The sequence below is a fragment of the Mizuhopecten yessoensis genome, unplaced genomic scaffold (assembly GCF_002113885.1).
Source record: "Mizuhopecten yessoensis strain PY_sf001 unplaced genomic scaffold, ASM211388v2 scaffold10365, whole genome shotgun sequence".
In the NCBI taxonomy this organism is placed as follows: Eukaryota; Metazoa; Mollusca; class Bivalvia; order Pectinida; family Pectinidae; genus Mizuhopecten; species Mizuhopecten yessoensis.
This window is the reverse complement of record NW_018408510.1, coordinates 45,102-65,774: the sequence shown is the minus strand read 5'-3', so window position 1 is coordinate 65,774 and position 20,673 is coordinate 45,102. Positions and strand designations below refer to the sequence as shown.

The following is a 20,673-nucleotide window of genomic DNA, read 5'->3' as shown; positions in this document are numbered from 1 at the left end:
CCAGGAACTTCGTTCAAATTAGCCAGAACGACTTACACACAGCAGTTATGCAACAATGATTGATCATGGAATAACAATGTTAATTGTAACAGTAATCATGTGCATAATACAATCGAAAAAGAGAAAATTCAACAGCCAGGCTTTGATTCTAACACAGGACCTCGAAACTTTAGACTGACGCTCTAACCAATTGAGCTACCTAGTCGCGGGCGAATGATCCAGTCAAGTTCCGCTATATTCCTCCCTCCTTAAACGACGTCTTCAATTTATTGACACACGAGAGTGTATACAATTGTACCACATTCCATGTGAATAATTGTTTTGCGTACAAATTCCCCATTTTGCATTAATTCCATTTGGAACCCCATTACTTTATTACTCCTTGGCCGGATTTGGCATCAGCATCAACCATTGTCAACGCTACGCTCTATTGTAGATCATCTGTTTACATATTATACTAATGTGGAACATAAAGTTATAGGCTCAACTGGAGTATACAGAACAAATAGTACCAGAGTGTAAATGATTGAACTTTAGCTGTAGTGTATTCATCTACGATAATGAAGTGAATTTTGTGAGTTATCTCCCTTAAACTGAAGACCATGCCGATAATGTGACATTTCTTGACCTATAAAGTCTATCCGAGTTCATCAGTTGACAGTTATAATTACAGTGTGTATCCGAGTTCATCAGTTGACAGTTATAATTACAGTGTGTATCTGAGGTCGGTAGTTGACAGTTATAATTACAGTGTGTATCCGAGGTCGGCAGTTGACAGTTATAATTACAATATATATCCGAGGTCGGCAGTTGACAGTTATAATTACAGTATATATCCGAGGTCGGCAGTTGACAGTTATAATTACAATATATATCTGAGGTCGGCAGTTGACAGTTATAATTACAATATATATCTGAGATCGGTAGTTGACAGTTATAATTACAATATATATCTGAGGTCGGCAGTTGACAGTTATAATTACAGTATATATCCGAGGTCGGTAGTTGACAGTTATAATTACAATATATATCTGAGGTCGGCAGTTGACAGTTATAATTACAGTATGTATCTGAGGTCGGCAGTTGCTAGTAGAGTAGGTCTTCGGGGTTTGGTTTGGTTTAGTATTGTTTAACATCCTATCAACAGCTATGGTCATTTAAGGATGGCCTTCCCTGTGTGCAAGATGCATGCGCGTAGTGTATGCATGTGTGTTTTGGGAGGCTGCGCTATGTTCATGTTTGTCTCCTTGTGATAGCACGGAACTGATGCCAACTTTATAGTGCTACCTCACTGAAACATACTGCCCAAGACACCCAGCAGGACACCCCACCCGGTCACATTATACTGACAACGGGCAAACCAGTCATCCCACTGCTAAATTGCTGAGCGTTAAGCAGGAGTAGAAACTACCATTTTTACAGACTTTGGTATGTCTCGGCCAGGGGACAGAAACCAAAGCCTTCCTCATAGGGGCGAACGCTCTTCAAGGACTACAGTATTGATTACAATATACAGGTCGGGAAAAACCACCAACTTACGTATAATATGCAAACTCGCCTATTATACGCCAATTGGGGTATGGATTTGTTACTAAAAATAGCCAAAATCACTTTAAGCTTAACTTTTTCAAATTGTTTGTCCAAGTCACATATATTTAGTCACGAAACATCATACAAATGCAAAAATAAACTTTATTTGCATGTGGGAAAATACAAAAACTAGATGCAATACTTCCGGTAGAGTTACATCAAGTTTCTAAGTTAAGCCAACGTTTTCAGTTAACATCTTTTAGCAAAATATTATTTACCTTGCGATTTTTGATAATACATTGCAAAAGTTAAAGCGATTCGGGTTATTTTTAGTAACAAATCCATACTCCAACTGGATTATAATAGACGAGTTTGCGTATTATACGCAAGTTGGCGGTTTTCCCCAACCCGGTATACATGTATATCCGAGGTCAGCAGTCGGCAGTTATAATGAGGATAACTGAAGCAAGCTGACCGCGAGATACGATAATACATAGGCCTATATATGGTCAACAATTTATCGACATGCACGAGATAAATATAACCGGTAAGGTGTTATTTGTTAACATTTGTCCAATATCCGTAACAGTTATAGTCATATTTGATAAATAACTGTTATAAGTAGGCCTACCTCAAAAAATATTCTGGATCTCACTTCAATCTTTATGTGTTTGGGCTTGATTAGACATTTGATTTCTTTGACGGACGTCCCAGTTGGTATAGCAATTTCAATGAAAATTTCTTCTAACGTTTGACACCAATGTCCCCAATCGGTAATTGAGGGAATGATACCACTACGCTCATCAAAATTAGCCATGGCATGATTGATCATCGCTCTGTGGCGAAACGCTTGAAACAGTAGTAGGCGTATACCGCAATAAATAGCAAACATTCTTGTGATTGAGATCATATGCACAAATTTTGCGACATACACTATTTTTGTATGTTAAATCTATTAAATAATATTAACCTAAAGATATCCAATATTAGAATATGTGTTTCGAGCAAAATTCTACACAATATATTTTATGCCTTTTACGTGTCCTTTATGTGGCGATAATTTCACGACGTTAAGCCTCGACTAGATTGTGGTGTACATGTGGGCCACTTTCATGAAATTGCGTCACTTGTGGTATATATAAATCGACTGTATTATCATTATAACTATTTGTTGAAGACACTGTTATGGAAAGGTAAGTAAAATAGGTTCATATTCCTGTGATATCGTGGTATTGACACATCTGACGTTGTGGCAGTGTTAACACAGAAGCAAGAGGCGGATCACAGAGGTTCGTTATAAACTTAATACAAATGTCCACATATGGAATAATACTGTACTAGTTACAACTGTGGGTCAAAGCACACATATACATACATATCCTAGGCTTTGGACGGATGCAGAATTTTCGCAAGGTGAATACACCATAGATGGCATAAGGATTAATCTGGTGCCTTTTTTTTACAGTGTATCAGACTTTTTTCGATTTTTATACTCTGTGAGTATATGTCAATGATTGAATTAAAAAACCTTTTATTAGGTCAGATCTATTATTATTCTCAGTCTTAATACAAAATACTCTTTTTTATTTTTTACAAGCTGCAATGTGATTTTGATTATATATTTTATTCTAAATTGTGATATCTTGTAATAACATGCCTATTTTACCTGAATAAATATTATTATTATTATTATAGTCAAGCACAGTCTTCTGGGGAATTATATTTCATGATACATTCTGAATTAAGAAATAACAAGGGTGTAAAGCAAGGGGACAGTCTTAGTCCCACAATGATGAACAATAAATGTTTACATCTTTTATGATATTGGTAAATGTTTCAATAAAAATGCTTACAATTAGGCACCAAAAGACCACAAAAAACTTATATAGTAATAGTGATATTAATGTATTTACCTTAATTTCTCTACCTATTTAGTCTATTATTCAATTTGAAATTACGAGAGAATGTTACATGTGTTAACTCCCTTGCATCACTATGTATGTTACAGATGACACTATTATTTGATTATTTTGATAATCATGTTTATAGCACATAAATTTGGTAAACTGATCGTGAGTCGGACACATTTTACAACAGGCCGTCTCTGAACATTGGTAACATAAAGAATGTAAAGAAAAAAGGACCGATTTTAAGTCGGACACAAGTTGATCGTGAGTCGGACATTCCGTTTCTAGTGTATTTTTTAACAAACCGAACTCCGATAGATTCAAGACTATATGTACGTACATACTACTGAAGGCCTTAACCTTAACCTGACTACGAGTGCGAGTGTGAGAAAGATAACGACCCTAAACACAGACACACACGCTAGCAAAGTATAGTGAACATGAAAAATGAAGAGTAGAAGCAGCTTATAAATGAATTTAAACGGTAAGTTCTATTTTATTTTAAACCTGAAATTGCAGTTTAACAACAAATAAATTGTCAGTGACGTTTATAAGATTGATAAGTTATATGTCCCTGAAATTATGTTCATTAGCGTAAACATGTAACTAACAACCAATGCCAATGTTCAATTCTTTTGAAAACAACCCTATGACATGACTTGAAAATTCATTAGGTCACGACAATTATGGGGCTTTCATATTTGATATTAAGTCACCAATATAGTCCATACAACGTGACAATACGAGAATTTGACTTAGAGTTACATGGCTGGTGTTGTTGTACACCTGGTCTTATCCTTGTTCTTTTTTTATTTGGTCGGCTAGTTTCTTTTCCTGTACTCATTTTTTGTGATGGTATATGTAGGTCATCTGAAGTGATAACAATATATTGACTTTCTGGCTTGTTTCTCTTGGATTGCATTTTTGGTGGAAAAATACCACGTGAAATAAAGACGGTTGCTTTCCATTACTCAGCGAAAATTAACTGAAATAAGTTTCATGGGATTTTCACGGGATGTACTTCACTATATTCAACTCGTAGAAAGGAAGTCTGTGACTTGCCTTTCTTGCCAATGGTGATAAGTACGACACTTCCTATATGGTTATAAGAGAACGTATGTATTTTGTCCCCAAGGTATTTGAAAGTGTTTAATTGTACGTGTTAAAGCATAATTAGTTTGTCAATAATTGATGTAATTGTAGTTTCAAAAACAAAGAACTAAGCGGTAGTGGTAAATATTTTGAAGCTTTTGGTTTGAAGTAAAAATGCCTGTGAATGACATTTTCCTCAATCTTATTAAAATCATCTGTTACATGGCTCCGCCTGAACATCAGAATGTGTCGCGGTCAGGGTCACGTTCAAGTGACCTTTAGATGAACCAATCAGAGGGGCGCTGGCAAAAGTTTGCCAGCGAATCGGAATATCTTGGTTGATAGATAAATAGCGAGGAGTATCGAACAGTTTAGTTTTCCAAAACAAATATGGCGGCGGGAACTGACGTTTCTACGACGCCAAGGAAAACGTACCCATTGGGTAATTACGTAGGCAACACCGCCATACAGTCTTTTTCTTTTCTAATAAAGCTTCTAATATCTTTTTCTGTTTGGGTTCCAGACGATCAATCTCAAATAACTTCAGAACTTTCACATTATTCTCATCAATGTCCGCCATATTTGTTACAACTCCGAGCGCCCTTTTGAAAGAAGGTCTCTGATTGATCAAAATTTAATGAGTATTTATAAATATAAAGGTCACCTGAACGTGACCCTGACCGCGGCACACTCCGATGTTCAGGCGTAGTACGAAGTTAACGAAGCCATGTAACATATGATTTTAATCAGATTGACATTTTCCTTAAATAGCAAGGAAAGGAAATTGGCATGAAGATAAGCCGTTTTGAATCGCATTCCTGCTTCTGTATGTACACATCAACAGCATTTGCATCTGTAGGATTACTAATGATTAATGTAGTAGGCTTCTCTGATCTTTAATTTCCTCCCTCCCCAATGGTGCATACCGACTACATATACACACTTTCAATAATTATCTTCTTCATTTGGAATCTGAAATATAACAGATTTAATGGTTTATCCAAAATGTTCTATGCATATCATATTGAGTTCTTGAAATATTAATATATCCTAGTAATTATAATAAAGGTTATTTTAATAGATAAGTTGAATAAAATTCAAGATCTAGCAATTTCATTTAATTTTAAGAACTACCAACGCAATCGAGATTAAATTTGAAGCATATTTCTTGTGATTTTGACTCATTATATGCATAAATTATTGTAACAGTTCACTGAGGTGTCCGACTCAACATCCAAATGACATTGTAAATAAATCTTTCATTCCAGAAATTTATAGCAAATTATTACGTTCCAAACAGATTATTTTTGTTGTTTTAATAAACCACAACCCAAAAGTTCAGTAAAGCACGAAATGTCGTTATCTTCACAAACTAAAATCGAAAAGTTGTTTATCTTAAAATAATCGAGTCAAATTTCAGCATTTTACCTTGTTTGTATTCTCCTGGTCCGTAGCTTCTGGGAAAAGATCTACTATATCAGATGTTGGAAGGGAGTTAACTCGCATAGAGTACAGAATTCAAGGATTAAATCAACCGAAAGGATTAAGCCCGGAGGTTAATCGAAACAGATCTTGAATCCTTTTTAAAATGTGTCCAACTCCCAATCCTGTCCGACTCACGATCAGTTTACCCTATATAGATTACACATACAACGATGAAAATAAATAAGATTGTCTCATTCCCTGTGTGTAAGGTAGAGCTGTCCAGGGTAAGAAAGGGGTGTAGGACATTTTTATCTTACACCCCATTTCATGTGATGTGACGTCACAATGGCTCAACAATGACGTGATGTCACAAATTTGGAACTCTCCAATTCCGCAATGCGGAAAAGGCGGCATGATGAAATTAAAACCTTTAACGATATATATTTACTGTATATGTTAGAAAGATGTGATTAATTTTTCGGAGCAAACGCTGTTTGCAAATATGGGAGATGCTCAATCTGGCTGGTCAATTTGTTTTCGTCTAAAATGCACAGGGGGAAAATTGATATTTTCAAAATGGTGGCCAGTCCAAACACATTTTCATGGTTTCTTGGCCTATTCTGGTGGTTGGAATGAGTGACAAATACTCTTTCATGCCCAAGGTTGTAAGATAGGGAAATTCTACCCTCAGGATTTTAAATTTGGCAAAACCCTTGGCAGAGCCTCAGGTTTTACCGAATTCGGGTGGAAATTCCATATCCTACACCACTGGGCATGAAAAAGTCTTATATTATCAAAACATGTGAAATTACATTTGCAGTACGTATACATGATACATAAAATATGTCATAAAAGAATTATTGAAATAAATAATAATTATCTTGAACATAAGTTGACACAATTTGAAATAAATATTAATGAGTTGATCAATATAATATCAAGATATAACACAATTTTATATCGAAGTGTGTAATGAAAAAAGATTTGATAAAAATAAACAAAATTAACAGGTACAATGTAAAATGAATACATAAACCAACACGATGCTGTTGCTCATCATTTTTTTTTTCATTTGCTCTGCTTTCCCTGATGAGCACTATTGAATACGATTAAGGTATCCACCCTGGGATCCCTACCGTGGCCACTATGGAACGGACTGGGACGTTAAGTCTCCACCCTGCTGGTGTTACTACCGGATTCAGTGGTTGCTCATCATTTCTATTTTCATTTGTTTCCTCTTAATGAAGTTAATTTCTTTCTTTTGTGTCTCAAAGTTGAAGTAACAAACATTTTTACAATGGAGAGCAAGGCTGGTAGCAGTAAGCCTTCAGAGGTCCAGGTGGAAAGAAAGAGCACTGCAAAACTTGATGAAATCCTGCAAATTGAAAAGTGTGTACAGGAAAGGTGGAGTAAAGAGTGTATTTTTGAAGAGGATGCACCTGTTCCAGGCAGTCCTGAGGAAAAGTAAGTGTCACTAGAAATAAAAGATCNGGGGGGGGGTAATGTTTGTGCATCTATCTGTGGAACAGCTCCAAACCAACCATGTATCTGTACAAAACTTTGTACCAAACCAACCATGTATCTGTACAAAACTTTGTACCAAACCGACCATGTTATTTGTGAATTCTTAATTATTTAAAATGTTTTTCTTGTTACCATAGAAACAAATACCAAATTCTGGCATTAATATGAATACTGTTCCTCCACAAAACTTTGTACACTCGTTTTAATTTGAAATTCTTATTTTCATTGTATAGGCGCAATCTGGGATGTCAGATTATTCAAAATGATCTAAATCTCAAAGTACGTCACAATAAATGCACTACTTGCATTGACAAGGCAATACCATAGAGTTTGTATATAGACACCCCTCAATACCATAGAGTTTGTATATAGACATCCCTCAATCCCATAGAGTTTGTATATAGACACCCCTTAATAGGATAGAGTTTGTATATAGACATTCCTCAATACCATAGAGTATGTATATAGACACCCCGCAATACCATAGAGTTTGTATATAGACATCCCTCAATACCATAGAGTATGTATATAGACACCCCTCAATACCATAGAGTTTGAATATAGGCATACCTCAATACCATAGAGTTTGTATATATACAACCCTCAATACCATAGAGTTTGTATATAGACACCCCTCAATACCATTAAGTTTGTATATAGACACCCCTCAATACCATAGAGTTTGTATATAGACACCCCTCAATACCATGGAGTTTGTATATAGGCACCCCTCAATACCATAGAGTTTGTATATAGACACCTCTCAATACCATAGAGTTTGTATATACATGTAGACACCCCTCAATACCATAGAGTTTGTATATAGACACCCTATATACAAACTCCATGGTATTGAGGGGTGTCTATACAGGGTGACATGTAGAACCTGTGTGGTACTGTTGTTTTACAATATACAGGGGGATATGTAGAACCTGTGTGGTAATACCATAGAGTTTGTATATAGACACCCCTCAATACCATAGAGTTCCTTCAATACCATAGAGTTTGTATATAGACACCCCTCAATACCATAGAGTTTGTATATAGACACCGCTCAATACCATAGAATTTGTATATAGACACCCCTCAATACCATAGAGTTTGTATATAGACACCCCTCAATACCATAGAGTTTGGATATAGACACCCCTCAATACCATATAGTTTGTATATAGACACCCCTCATTACCCTAGAGTTTGTATATAGACACCCCTAAATACCATAGAGTTTGTATATAGGCACCCCTCAATACCATAGAGTTTGTATATAGACACCCCTCAATACCCTAGAGTTTGTATATAGACACCTCTCAATACCATAGAGTTTGTATATAGACACCCCTCAAGCATTCCTTTGTTACTGTATGTCAAGTATTGAAGACTTTTTATATATTTGATAAGGACAGTTTCCTTAAAATAGTTGAAACAAATTGAGATGATATTTTATGAGACAATGAATTACCATATTGACTTGATTTACTTTCAGGAAGCCAAAGTATGTCGTCACTTTTCCGTTCCCATACATGAATGGCCGTCTTCACCTGGGACATACGTTTTCTCTGTCCAAATGTGAGGTATGTATCTAACACCATGTGATCATTTTGTCAAATAAAACAGGTTGTTGGACAACTCAGGAATTGAAGTGCAATTTATAGCAATGGACAACTCCGGAATTAGAGTGTATTATAGTGATGGACATCTCGGGTATCAGAGTGTAATTTAGAGTGATGGACAACTCGGGAATCGGAGTGTAATATATAGCGATGGACAACTCAGGAATCAGTGTGCAATTTATAGCAATGGACAACTGGGGGATCAGTGTGTAATTTATAGCGATGGACAACTCGGGAATCAGTGTGCAATTTATAGCAATGGACAACTGGAGGATCAGAGTGTAATTTATAGCGATGGACAACTCGGGAATCGGAGTGTAATTTATAGTGATGGACAACTCGGGAATCACAGTGTAATTTATAGCGAGGGACAACTTGGGAATCAGAGTGTAATTTATAGTGATGGACAACTCGGGAATCAGAGTGTAATTTATAGCTATTCAAATATTTACATTTAGCCAATCATCATGAGATGGTGGGCTGTTGAAATCGACCCTCGTCTGTGGTTCGTCTGTCAGTTGTCGGTCTGTCCTGAAACAATTTTTGTTAGAGCTATTTATCAGAAAGTAGTAGAGGGATCTTTTTCATTTCACATGTAGGTTCACATCAGTTATGCATATTACATTTTTGGACTGAAAAGGGGAAACACTGTTGAATAGCTATATACACAGGGATATGTAGAACCTGTGTGGTACTGTTGTTTTATAATATACAGGGTGACATGTAGAACCTGGGTGATACTGTTGTTTACAATATACAGGGGGATATGTAGAACCTGTGTGATACTGTTGTTTACAATATACAGGGGGATATGTAGAACCTGTGTGGTACTGTTGTTTTACAATATACAGGTGACATGTAGAACCTGGGTGATACTGTTGTTTACAATATACAGGGGGATATGTAGAACCTGTGTGGTACTGTTGTTTTACAATATACAGGGTGACATGTAGAACCTGTGTGATACTGTTGTTTTACAATATACAGGGGGATATGTAGAACCTGTGTGATACTGTTGTTTTACAATATACAGGGGGAAATGTAGAACCTGTGTGGTACTGTTGTTTTACAATATACAGGGGGATATGTAGAACCTGTGTGATACTGTTGTTTTACAATATACAGGGTGACATGTAGAACCTGTGTGGTACTGTTGTTTTACAATATACAGGGGGATATGTAGAACCTGTGTGATACTGTTGTTTTACAATATACAGGGTGACATGTAGAACCTGTGTGGTACTGTTGTTTTACAATATACAGGGGGATATGTAGAACCTGTGTGATACTGTTGTTTTACAATATACAGGGTGACATGTAGAACCTGTGTGGTACTGTTGTTTTACAATATACAGGGGGATATGTAGAACCTGTGTGATACTGTTGTTTTACAATATACAGGGTGACATGTAGAACCTGTGTGGTACTGTTGTTTTACAATATACAGGGGGATATGTAGAACCTGTGTGATACTGTTGTTTTACAATATACAGGGTGACATGTAGAACCTGTGTGGTACTGTTGTTTTACAATATACAGGGGGATATGTAGAACCTGTGTGATACTGTTGTTTTACAATATACAGGGTGACATGTAGAACCTGTGTGGTACTGTTGTTTTACAATATACAGGGGGATATGTAGAACCTGTGTGGTACTGTTGTTTTACAATATACAGGGGGATATGTAGAACCTGTGTGGTACTGTTGTTTTACAATATACAGGGGGATATGTAGAACCTGTGTGGTACTGTTGTTTTACAATATACAGGGGGATATGTAGAACCTGTGTGGTACTGTTGTTTTACAATATACAGGGGGATATGTAGAACCTGTGTGGTACTGTTGTTTTACAATATACAGGGGGATATGTAGAACCTGTGTGGTACTGTTGTTTTACAATATACAGGGTGATATGTAGAACCTGTGTGGTACTGTTGTTTTACAATATACAGGGGGATATGTAGAACCTGTGTGGTACTGTTGTTTTACAATATACAGGGTGATATGTAGAACCTGTGTGGTACTGTTGTTTTACAATATACAGGGGGATATGTAGAACCTGTGTGGTACTGTTGTTTTACAATATACAGGGTGATATGTAGAACCTGTGTGGTACTGTTGTTTTACAATATACAGGGGGATATGTAGAACCTGTGTGGTACTGTTGTTTTACAATATACAGGGTGATATGTAGAACCTGTGTGGTACTGTTGTTTTACAATATACAGGGGGATATGTAGAACCTGTGTGGTACTGTTGTTTTACAATATACAGGGTGATATGTAGAACCTGTGTGGTACTGTTGTTTTACAATATACAGGGGGATATGTAGAACCTGTGTGGTACTGTTGTTTTACAATATACAGGGTGATATGTAGAACCTGTGTGGTACTGTTGTTTTACAATATACAGGGGGATATGTAGAACCTGTGTGATACTGTTGTTTTACAATATACAGGGTGATATGTAGAACCTGTGTGATACTGTTGTTTTACAATATACAGGGTGAGATGTAGAACCTGTGTGATACTGTTGTTTTACAATATACAGGGTGAGATGTAGAACCTGTGTGGTACTGTTGTTTTACAATATACAGGGTGATATGTAGAACATGTGTGGTACTGTTGTTTTACAATATATACAGGGGGATATTTAGAACCTGTGTGGTACTGTTTTACAATATACAGGGGGATATTTAGAACCTGTGTGGTACTGTTGTTTTACAATATACAGGGTGATATGTAGAACCTGTGTGATACTGTTGTTTACAATATACAGGGGGATATGTAGAACCTGTGTGGTACTGTTGTTTACAATATACAGGGTGACATGTAGAACCTGTTAGGTACTGTTGTTTTACAATATACAGGGTGACATGTAGAACCTGTGCGGTACTGTTGTTTTACAATATACAGGGGGATATGTAGAACCTGTGTGATACTGTTGTTTACAATATACAGGGTGACATGCAGAACCTGTTAGGTACTGTTGTTTTACAATATACAGGGCGACATATAGAACCTGTGTGGTACTGTTGTTTTATAATATACAGGGTGACATGTAGAACCTGTGTGGTACTGTTCTTTTATAATATACAGGGTGACATGTAGAACCTGTGTGGCACTGTTGTTTTACAATATACAGGGGGATATTTAGAACCTGTGTGGTACTGTTTTACAATATACAGGGGGATATTTAGAACCTGTGTGGTACTGTTTTACAATATACAGGGGGATATTTAGAACCTGTGTGGTACTGTTTTACAATATACAGGGGGATATTTAGAACCTGTGTGGTACTGTTTTACAATATACAGGGGGATATTTAGAACCTGTTTGGTACTGTTGTTTTACAATATACAGGGGGATATTTAGAACCTGTGTGATACTGTTGTTTTACAATATACAGAGGGATATTTATAACCTGCTAACAGAAACATCCTCTTGAGATGTTAGGTGAACCAATTATAATGGAATTGTATACTATCATCACATACTATGCACTCGTTACAGTTTGCTGTGGGTTATCAACGTTTGCAAGGAAAGAAATGCCTGTTTCCTTTTGGCCTTCACTGTACTGGTATGCCTATTAAGGTATGTTACTTCTTTCATTTTGTTTTTCAGATTTTTGCCTTTGCAAATAATGTGTTTTCATAAATTATCAATTCATGTCATAAAACAACACAATAAAGATAAAAGAATGCAACTTGTTAGTCATACTTGCGAAGTGTGGTGTGTAATTAGAAAATTAGATTATGTAGAAATACCTTGGTTTCAGGCTTGTGCAGACAAACTGAAGAGAGAAATGGAGACATATGGCTTCCCCCCAGAATTCCCCACTGAAGATGAGCCAGAAGATGAAACACCTAAGGAGGAGGAACCGATTTTCAAGGACAAGTCGAAAGGAAAGAAGGTAAAGGGCAGAAACCATGTCTAAATGTTTGGATGTTTTACATGAAGTTAAGTGATCTGTGATATAACCAGGTGAACACACCTATCTCATGTTATGTTACATGAGTACATTGTTTTTGTTGGAACAATATATCTTATGATTTTACAGAACATTTTAAGAACTGGTCATAATTTATGCAATAAAAGAAAGTCTTCTCTGCATGTATTAAAAAAATTGCATGAATTTGCATGCCATCTCTATTGCTGTAAATTAATCTTCTTATAAAATCTTCTCAGAAATATGATATGTTGCTGTGATAAGAAAAGAAAAAAACAGAACCGCTGAAATGAATTATTAATGCTGTTGTCCATTTGTCTATGGTACAGAGTAAGGCTGTTGCTAAAAGTGGGAATCTGAAGTACCAGTGGCAGATCATGTCAGCTCTGGGTATACCTAATGATGAAATCAAGAAGTTTGCAGACTCACTCCACTGGCTCAAGTACTTCCCACCCCTCACAAAGACAGATCTGCAACATATGGGTGTCAAGGTAAGCACAGAACAGACTGGTAGTAGAAGTTGTATAATAAGTAAGTATATTAGGTAGTTGTATCATAAAAATGGGTTTTACACAAACAAACAAAAAATCTAACATCATACATAGGCTTACGGTAATGACAGAATACCAAAGGTAATGACAGAATATCAAAGGTAATGACAGAATACCAAAGGTAATGATAGGATACCAAAGGTAATGACAGGATACCAAAGGTAATGACAGGATACCATGACAGGATACCAAAGGTAATGACAGAATACCAAAGGTAATGACAGGATACCAAAGGTAATGACAGAGTACCAAAGGTAATGACAGAGTACCAAAGGTAATGACAGGATACCAAAGGTAATGACAGGATACCAAAGGTAATGACAGGATACCAAAGGTAATGACAGAATACCAAAGGTAATGACAGAGTACCAAAGGTAATGACAGGATACCAAAGGTTATAACAGGATACCAAAGGTAATGACAGGATACCAAAGGTAATGACAGGATACCAAAGGTAATGACAGGATACCAAAGGTAATGACAGGATACCAAAGGTAATGACAGGATACCAAAGGTAATGACAGGATACCAAAGGTAATGACAGGATACCAAAGGTAATGACAGGATACCAAAGGTAATGACAGGATACCAAAGGTAATGACAGGATACCAAAGGTAATGACAGGATACCAAAGGTAATGACAGGATACCAAAGGTAATGACAGGATACCAAAGGTAATGACAGGATACCAAAGGTAATGACAGGATACCAAAGGTAATGACAGGATACCAAAGGTAATGACAGGATACCAAAGGTAATGACAGGATACCAAAGGTAATGACAGGATACCAAAGGTAATGACAGGATACCAAAGGTAATGACAGGATACCAAAGGTAATGACAGGATACCAAAGGTAATGACAGGATACCAAAGGTAATGACAGGATACCAAAGGTAATGACAGGATACCAAAGGTAATGACAGGATACCAAAGGTAATGACAGGATACCAAAGGTAATGACAGGATACCAAAGGTAATGACAGGATACCAAAGGTAATGACAGGATACCAAAGGTAATGACAGGATACCAAAGGTAATGACAGGATACCAAAGGTAATGACAGGATACCAAAGGTAATGACAGGATACCAAAGGTAATGACAGGATACCAAAGGTAATGACAGGATACCAAAGGTAATGACAGGATACCAAAGGTAATGACAGGATACCAAAGGTAATGACAGGATACCAAAGGTAATGACAGGATACCAAAGGTAATGACAGGATACCAAAGGTAATGACAGGATACCAAAGGTAATGACAGGATACCAAAGGTAATGACAGGATACCAAAGGTAATGACAGGATACCAAAGGTAATGACAGGATACCAAAGGTAATGACAGGATACCAAAGGTAATGACAGGATACCAAAGGTAATGACAGGATACCAAAGGTAATGACAGGATACCAAAGGTAATGACAGGATACCAAAGGTAATGACAGGATACCAAAGGTAATGACAGGATACCAAAGGTAATGACAGGATACCAAAGGTAATGACAGGATACCAAAGGTAATGACAGGATACCAAAGGTAATGACAGGATACCAAAGGTAATGACAGGATACCAAAGGTAATGACAGGATACCAAAGGTAATGACAGGATACCAAAGGTAATGACAGGATACCAAAGGTAATGACAGGATACCAAAGGTAATGACAGGATACCAAAGGTAATGACAGGATACCAAAGGTAATGACAGGATACCAAAGGTAATGACAGGATACCAAAGGTAATGACAGGATACCAAAGGTAATGACAGGATACCAAAGGTAATGACAGGATACCAAAGGTAATGACAGGATACCAAAGGTAATGACAGGATACCAAAGGTAATGACAGGATACCAAAGGTAATGACAGGATACCAAAGGTAATGACAGGATACCAAAGGTAATGACAGGATACCAAAGGTAATGACAGGATACCAAAGGTAATGACAGGATACCAAAGGTAATGACAGGATACCAAAGGTAATGACAGGATACCAAATGTAATGACAGGATACCAAAGGTAATGACAGGATACCAAAAGTAATGACAGGATACCAAAGGTAATGACAGGATACCAAAGGTAATGACAGAATACCAAAGGTAATGACAGGATATTAAAGGTAATGACAGAATACCAAAGGTAATGACAGGATACCAAAGGTAATGACAGGATACCAAAGGTAGCAGTGTACAGTAGAAATGGCCCGACTCTGATAAACAAGGCACATGTCGAGGAAATGTAAACACAGCAGATTTACCCTACACAACACATGTATACATGTATATATATTTGTAAACTGCATTACATTTACAATACATATAAAGTACTAAGAAGTGTATAAACCTCTTTTTCCTATGTATGACACTTGTGTGAAAACCATGGTTACCACATCAAAAATTACCAAAAAATGCCAAAAATTGCTATTTTTGACCCAAAATTCGACCCCGCAACTAGGGTCAAGATCTTTTGCCAGTAGGTACCTTGGATGAATGCTATAAAAAAAATCCTCAAATAAATTACGTTGACATGTGGCTTAACTTTCTAGTTGTGACACCAGGTGCCCGGAGAGACACAGTGGTAAGGTAAGTTGTACAGATAAAACAGAGTCCTAAGTGGTACAATGTGGGCTATTTCAGTGACTTATAGGGCCTTTAAAAGCAGAATCCACAGAAGACAACCTCTGAGAGAGTTCCACATTATTCACCTCCTAAGATCTTATGTAGAACACTGAACATAATGAACCATTTGGGTATTCATTGGACAGGTGGACTGGAGGCGCAGTTTTATCACTACAGATGAGAATCCATTCTATGACTCATTTGTAAGATGGCAGTTCTACAGGCTCAAAGGAAAAGACAAGATTAAGTTTGGCAAAAGGTAGGATATGTGCGCAATTTTTTTTTTATAAATTAATAAAAGCTTTTCACACATTTGGAGCAATATTAACAAAACTAATCTCCTCCCATATTACAAGGTAAAATTTTTAGTTGACCATCATAAGATAGAGGACTGTTAGCTGACCATCATAAGATAGAGGACTGTTAGCTGACCATCATAAAATAGAGGGCTGTTAGCTGACCATCATAAGATAGAGGACTGTTAGTTGACCATCATAAGATAGAGGACTGTTAGCTGACCATCATAAGATAGAGCGCCATTAGCTGACCATCATAACATAGAAGGCTGTTAGCTGACCATCATAAGATAGAGGGCTGTTAGCTGACCATCATAAAATAGAGGGCTGTTAGCTGACCATCATATGATAGAGGGCTGTTAATTGACCATCATAAAATAGAGGGCTGTTAGCTGACCATCATAAGATAGAGGGCTGCTAGCTGACCATCATAAGATAGAGCGCCATTAGCTGATCATCATAAGATAGAGGGCTGTTAGCTGACCATCATAAGATAGAGGGAGAGGGCTGTTAGCTGACCATCATAAGATAGAGGGCTGTTAGCTGACCATCATAACATAAAGGGCTGTTAGAATTGACCTTTGTCTGTAGTCCATGTTTTGTCCATCCCTCCCTCATTCTGTCCATTCGTCCTTAAATATACAATTGTTTCATGGCTATTTGAGGAACAATCAAAACTATCACCCCGAGGTAGAGGGGAGCTCTGGCAAACAGTTCCACAGGGCTTCCCCCTCCTGGGGGATGGTAGTTTTGACTGTTCCCTACATAGCAATGAAACAATTGTTTTATTACCCAATACATATTAGTATCAATGCTGCATGTAAACATCATTACATCCCTGTTAGAATTAGAATCCCTTGTTTCTAGGAGATCGGCTAACTCCACTGATGATCATCAGTGTAACGTACTCCTTTGCATTACTTATGCTTTCTCTTCTTAATTTCCACTGCCACCAGTTCAAATTAATTGTGAATCTCTCCACTCCAGACTTATCTCCACCTATAAACTGTAAAACTACACAGATCTACAAACTACAGCTAAAACTACTATTATTAGGCCAGACTTGGTTCTGGGGCCAATATTTTAGGTCACCTGAGCTTTGCTCAAGTGTCCTTTTCTAATCGCTTTCCGTCCGTCGTCGTTCGTCGTCCGTCGTGCGTCGTGCGTCGTGCGTAAACTTTTTACATTTTCAACTTCTTCTCAAGAACCAGTGGATGGATGGCGGGGCCCCAAAGGGAAAATTAACCAATATTTCAAAAATCTTCTTCTTCAGACTCAGAGGTACTACAGTCATTTTCTCTACATGAAAAGAAAGATCATCAGGGGCTTTACTTAAATTGTAAATTTCAGGACCCCCGAGCTATCCGTTCTCCCTTGGGGAGGGGGTAAAGTTTACTATAGTTTATATAGGGAAATAACACTTTTGGGTATATTTTGACAACTTTCTGTAGGAAATTATTTTTACTTGGTGAGAATTATCCTTGGAGGTAGATGGTTTCAAATTGTAAAATTGAGATTCCTACCCCGACCCCTGGGGCCAGGGCGGGGCCCCAAAGGGAAAATTAATCAATATTTCAAAAATCTTCTTCTCCAGACTCAGAGGTACTACAGTGATTTTCTCTACGTGGAAAGAAAGATCATCAGGGGCTTTACTTAAATTGTAAATTTCAGGACCCCCGAGCTATCCGTTCTCCCTTGGGGAGGGGGTAAAGTTTACTATAGTTTATAGAGGGAAATAACACTTTTGGGTATATTTTGACAACTTTCTGTAGGAAATTACTTTTACTTGGTGAGAATTATCCTTGGAAGAAGATGGTTTCAAATTGATGGATTCCTGCCCCATCCCCAGGGGCTAGGGCAGGGCCCCAAAGGGAACATTTACCAATATTTTTAAATTCTTATCCTTTGATGTCATGACAAGTATTGTATTTCACTTAGTTTACATGCTGATTTCCACATACATCTAAACAATAAAATAAAGCTACCAGTACCTATGATATAACTCAGGTGACCGCTAAGGCCCTTGGGCCTCTTGTTTCAAAAGTGATGCGGCAGGAAGGTAATTAATTTTTTCATTTAACATGGCAAAAATGAGACGATGGCGATTTTTTTTTCGTTGTGTAGTTTTTTATTACTTTCACAATAAAATTGGCAATGCAGTGCCCTAAAATGAAATGCGCGCGGGCCTGAGAACCAAGTAATCAATTTTTTTTGGCCTTACTAGCTTCCTAATTATGTCTCCCCTTCGAATGAAGGGAGACATATTGTATTAGTACTGGTTCTTCTTCTTCTTCTTCTTCTTCTTCTTCTTCTGGTTCTTCTAATCTGACTTGTCCGGGCCATAACTTTTAAACCATTAAAGATATCTTGATGACACTTTAGGTATGCATGCATCACCCACAGGAGGGGTGCAGTGCACTGGAATTAGGTCACTGTGACCTTCACCTCAAGGTCAAAGGTCAAATAAGTCAAACTTGAAGTATACCTGCATCTCACTCACAGAAGGTGTGCAGTGCACTGGAATTAGGTCGTGCGTCACTTTATACAGGGTTATGGCCCTTTGTTTATATTTAATACCGAAGTTTGTCCACCGCATAATTTCCATGTTATTAGGGCCCCGCATCAAAGATGCGGGTGCCCTATACTTATTCATTCGTCCATCCGTCACAATCAATCAGGTATCAACTGCCCAAAGGTCAAGGTAACTGGGTCAAAAGTCAAGGTCAAATTTTGTATCTTTTCCCTGATGAACATTTTGTTGTGACATTATGAAGCAAAGTTGGTTGGAATTTAACAAAGAGTCAACTGACTTAGGTCAATGTCACTGGGTCAAAGGTTAAGGTCAAATTCAGTATCTTTTCACTGGGGAACATTTTGTTATAACACTTTGAAGCAAAGTTGGTCGGAATTAAACAAGGAGTCAGTTGACCAAAGGCCAAGGACAAAGGCCAAGGTCAAATTTTGTATCTTTTCCCTGATGAACATTTTGTTATGACATTATGAAGCAAAATTGTTTGGAATTTAACAAAGAGTCAACTGACTTAAGGTCAAGGTCACTGGGTCAAAGGTGAAGGTCAAATTCAGTATCTTTTCACTGGTGAACATTTTGTTATAACACTTTGAAGCAAAGTTGGTCAGAATTAAACAAGGAGTCAACTGACTTAAGGTCAAGGTCAATTTCAAGGTCAGATATTGTATCTTTTTTACTGATGAACATTTTTTGTATGTTATTATGAAGCAAAGTTGTTCAGAACTTAACACAGAGTCAACTAACCAAAGGTCAAGGTTACAGGTTCCAAAGGTTCAAGGTCAAGGTCTAGTTTTGTATTTTTCACTGCTGAACATTTTGTTATGATATTATGAAGCAAAATTGGTCAGAATTGAAGAATGAGTCAACTGACCAAAGATCAGGGTCACTGGTTTAAAGGTCAAGGTCATTTAGGTCCAAAGGTCAAAGACAAAGTGGATCTCTTACTTTGACCCTGGCTCTTGATGGGGGAAGTATTTAAGGTGAAATACAACAAATCAAAGCTAACAAATGAGTATTGCACTTGTAGATACATCATAGTACATGTAAAATGTATATTTTGCTTCCTTGCAATTTTTTTTGAAGTCCAAATGTCAAACATCAAGTTCAGCTATATGGGCAGATTGCTTCTTGATGATTATGGGGGATATATTGCCACAAGACGGGGCCCTTACTGACCTGTCAGTGTTCTAGTTTGTCTTGATGATAATGGGGGATATATTGCCACAAGACTGGGCCCTTACTGACCTGTCAGTGTTCTAGTTTGTCTTGATGATAATGGGAGATATATTGCCACAAGACGGGGCCCTTACTGACCTGTTAGTGTCCTAGTTTGTCTTGATGATAATGGGGNAGGTCCAAAGGTCAAAGACAAAGTGGATCTCTTACTTTGACCCTGGCTCTTGATGGGGGAAGTATTTAAGGTGAAATACAACAAATCAAAGCTAACAAATGAGTATTGCACTTGTAGATACATCATAGTACATGTAAAATGTATATTTTGCTTCCTTGCAATTTTTTTTGAAGTCCAAATGTCAAACATCAAGTTCAGCTATATGGGCAGATTGCTTCTTGATGATTATGGGGGATATATTGCCACAAGACGGGGCCCTTACTGACCTGTCAGTGTTCTAGTTTGTCTTGAT

General features: G+C 37.3%; 1 protein-coding gene across 3 annotated transcripts in view; it reads left to right on the top strand.

Moving 5' to 3' along the window:
- Nucleotides 1-1,986: 1,986 nt before the first annotated feature.
- Nucleotides 1,987-20,673, top strand: part of LOC110460363 (leucine--tRNA ligase, cytoplasmic-like) — a 63,393-nt gene continuing 44,706 nt past the window's right edge. Inside the window, exons 1-7 of one of the 3 annotated variants that reach the window (XM_021513232.1) lie at nucleotides 1,987-2,077; nucleotides 7,229-7,418; nucleotides 8,965-9,052; nucleotides 12,605-12,685; nucleotides 12,870-13,004; nucleotides 13,370-13,531; nucleotides 16,351-16,463. In XM_021513232.1, the coding sequence (XP_021368907.1) occupies nucleotides 2,056-2,077; nucleotides 7,229-7,418; nucleotides 8,965-9,052; nucleotides 12,605-12,685; nucleotides 12,870-13,004; nucleotides 13,370-13,531; nucleotides 16,351-16,463 (791 nt within the window). In that variant the 5' untranslated portion in view covers nucleotides 1,987-2,055. The other 2 variants (XM_021513233.1, XM_021513234.1) reach the window with 2 other exon arrangements.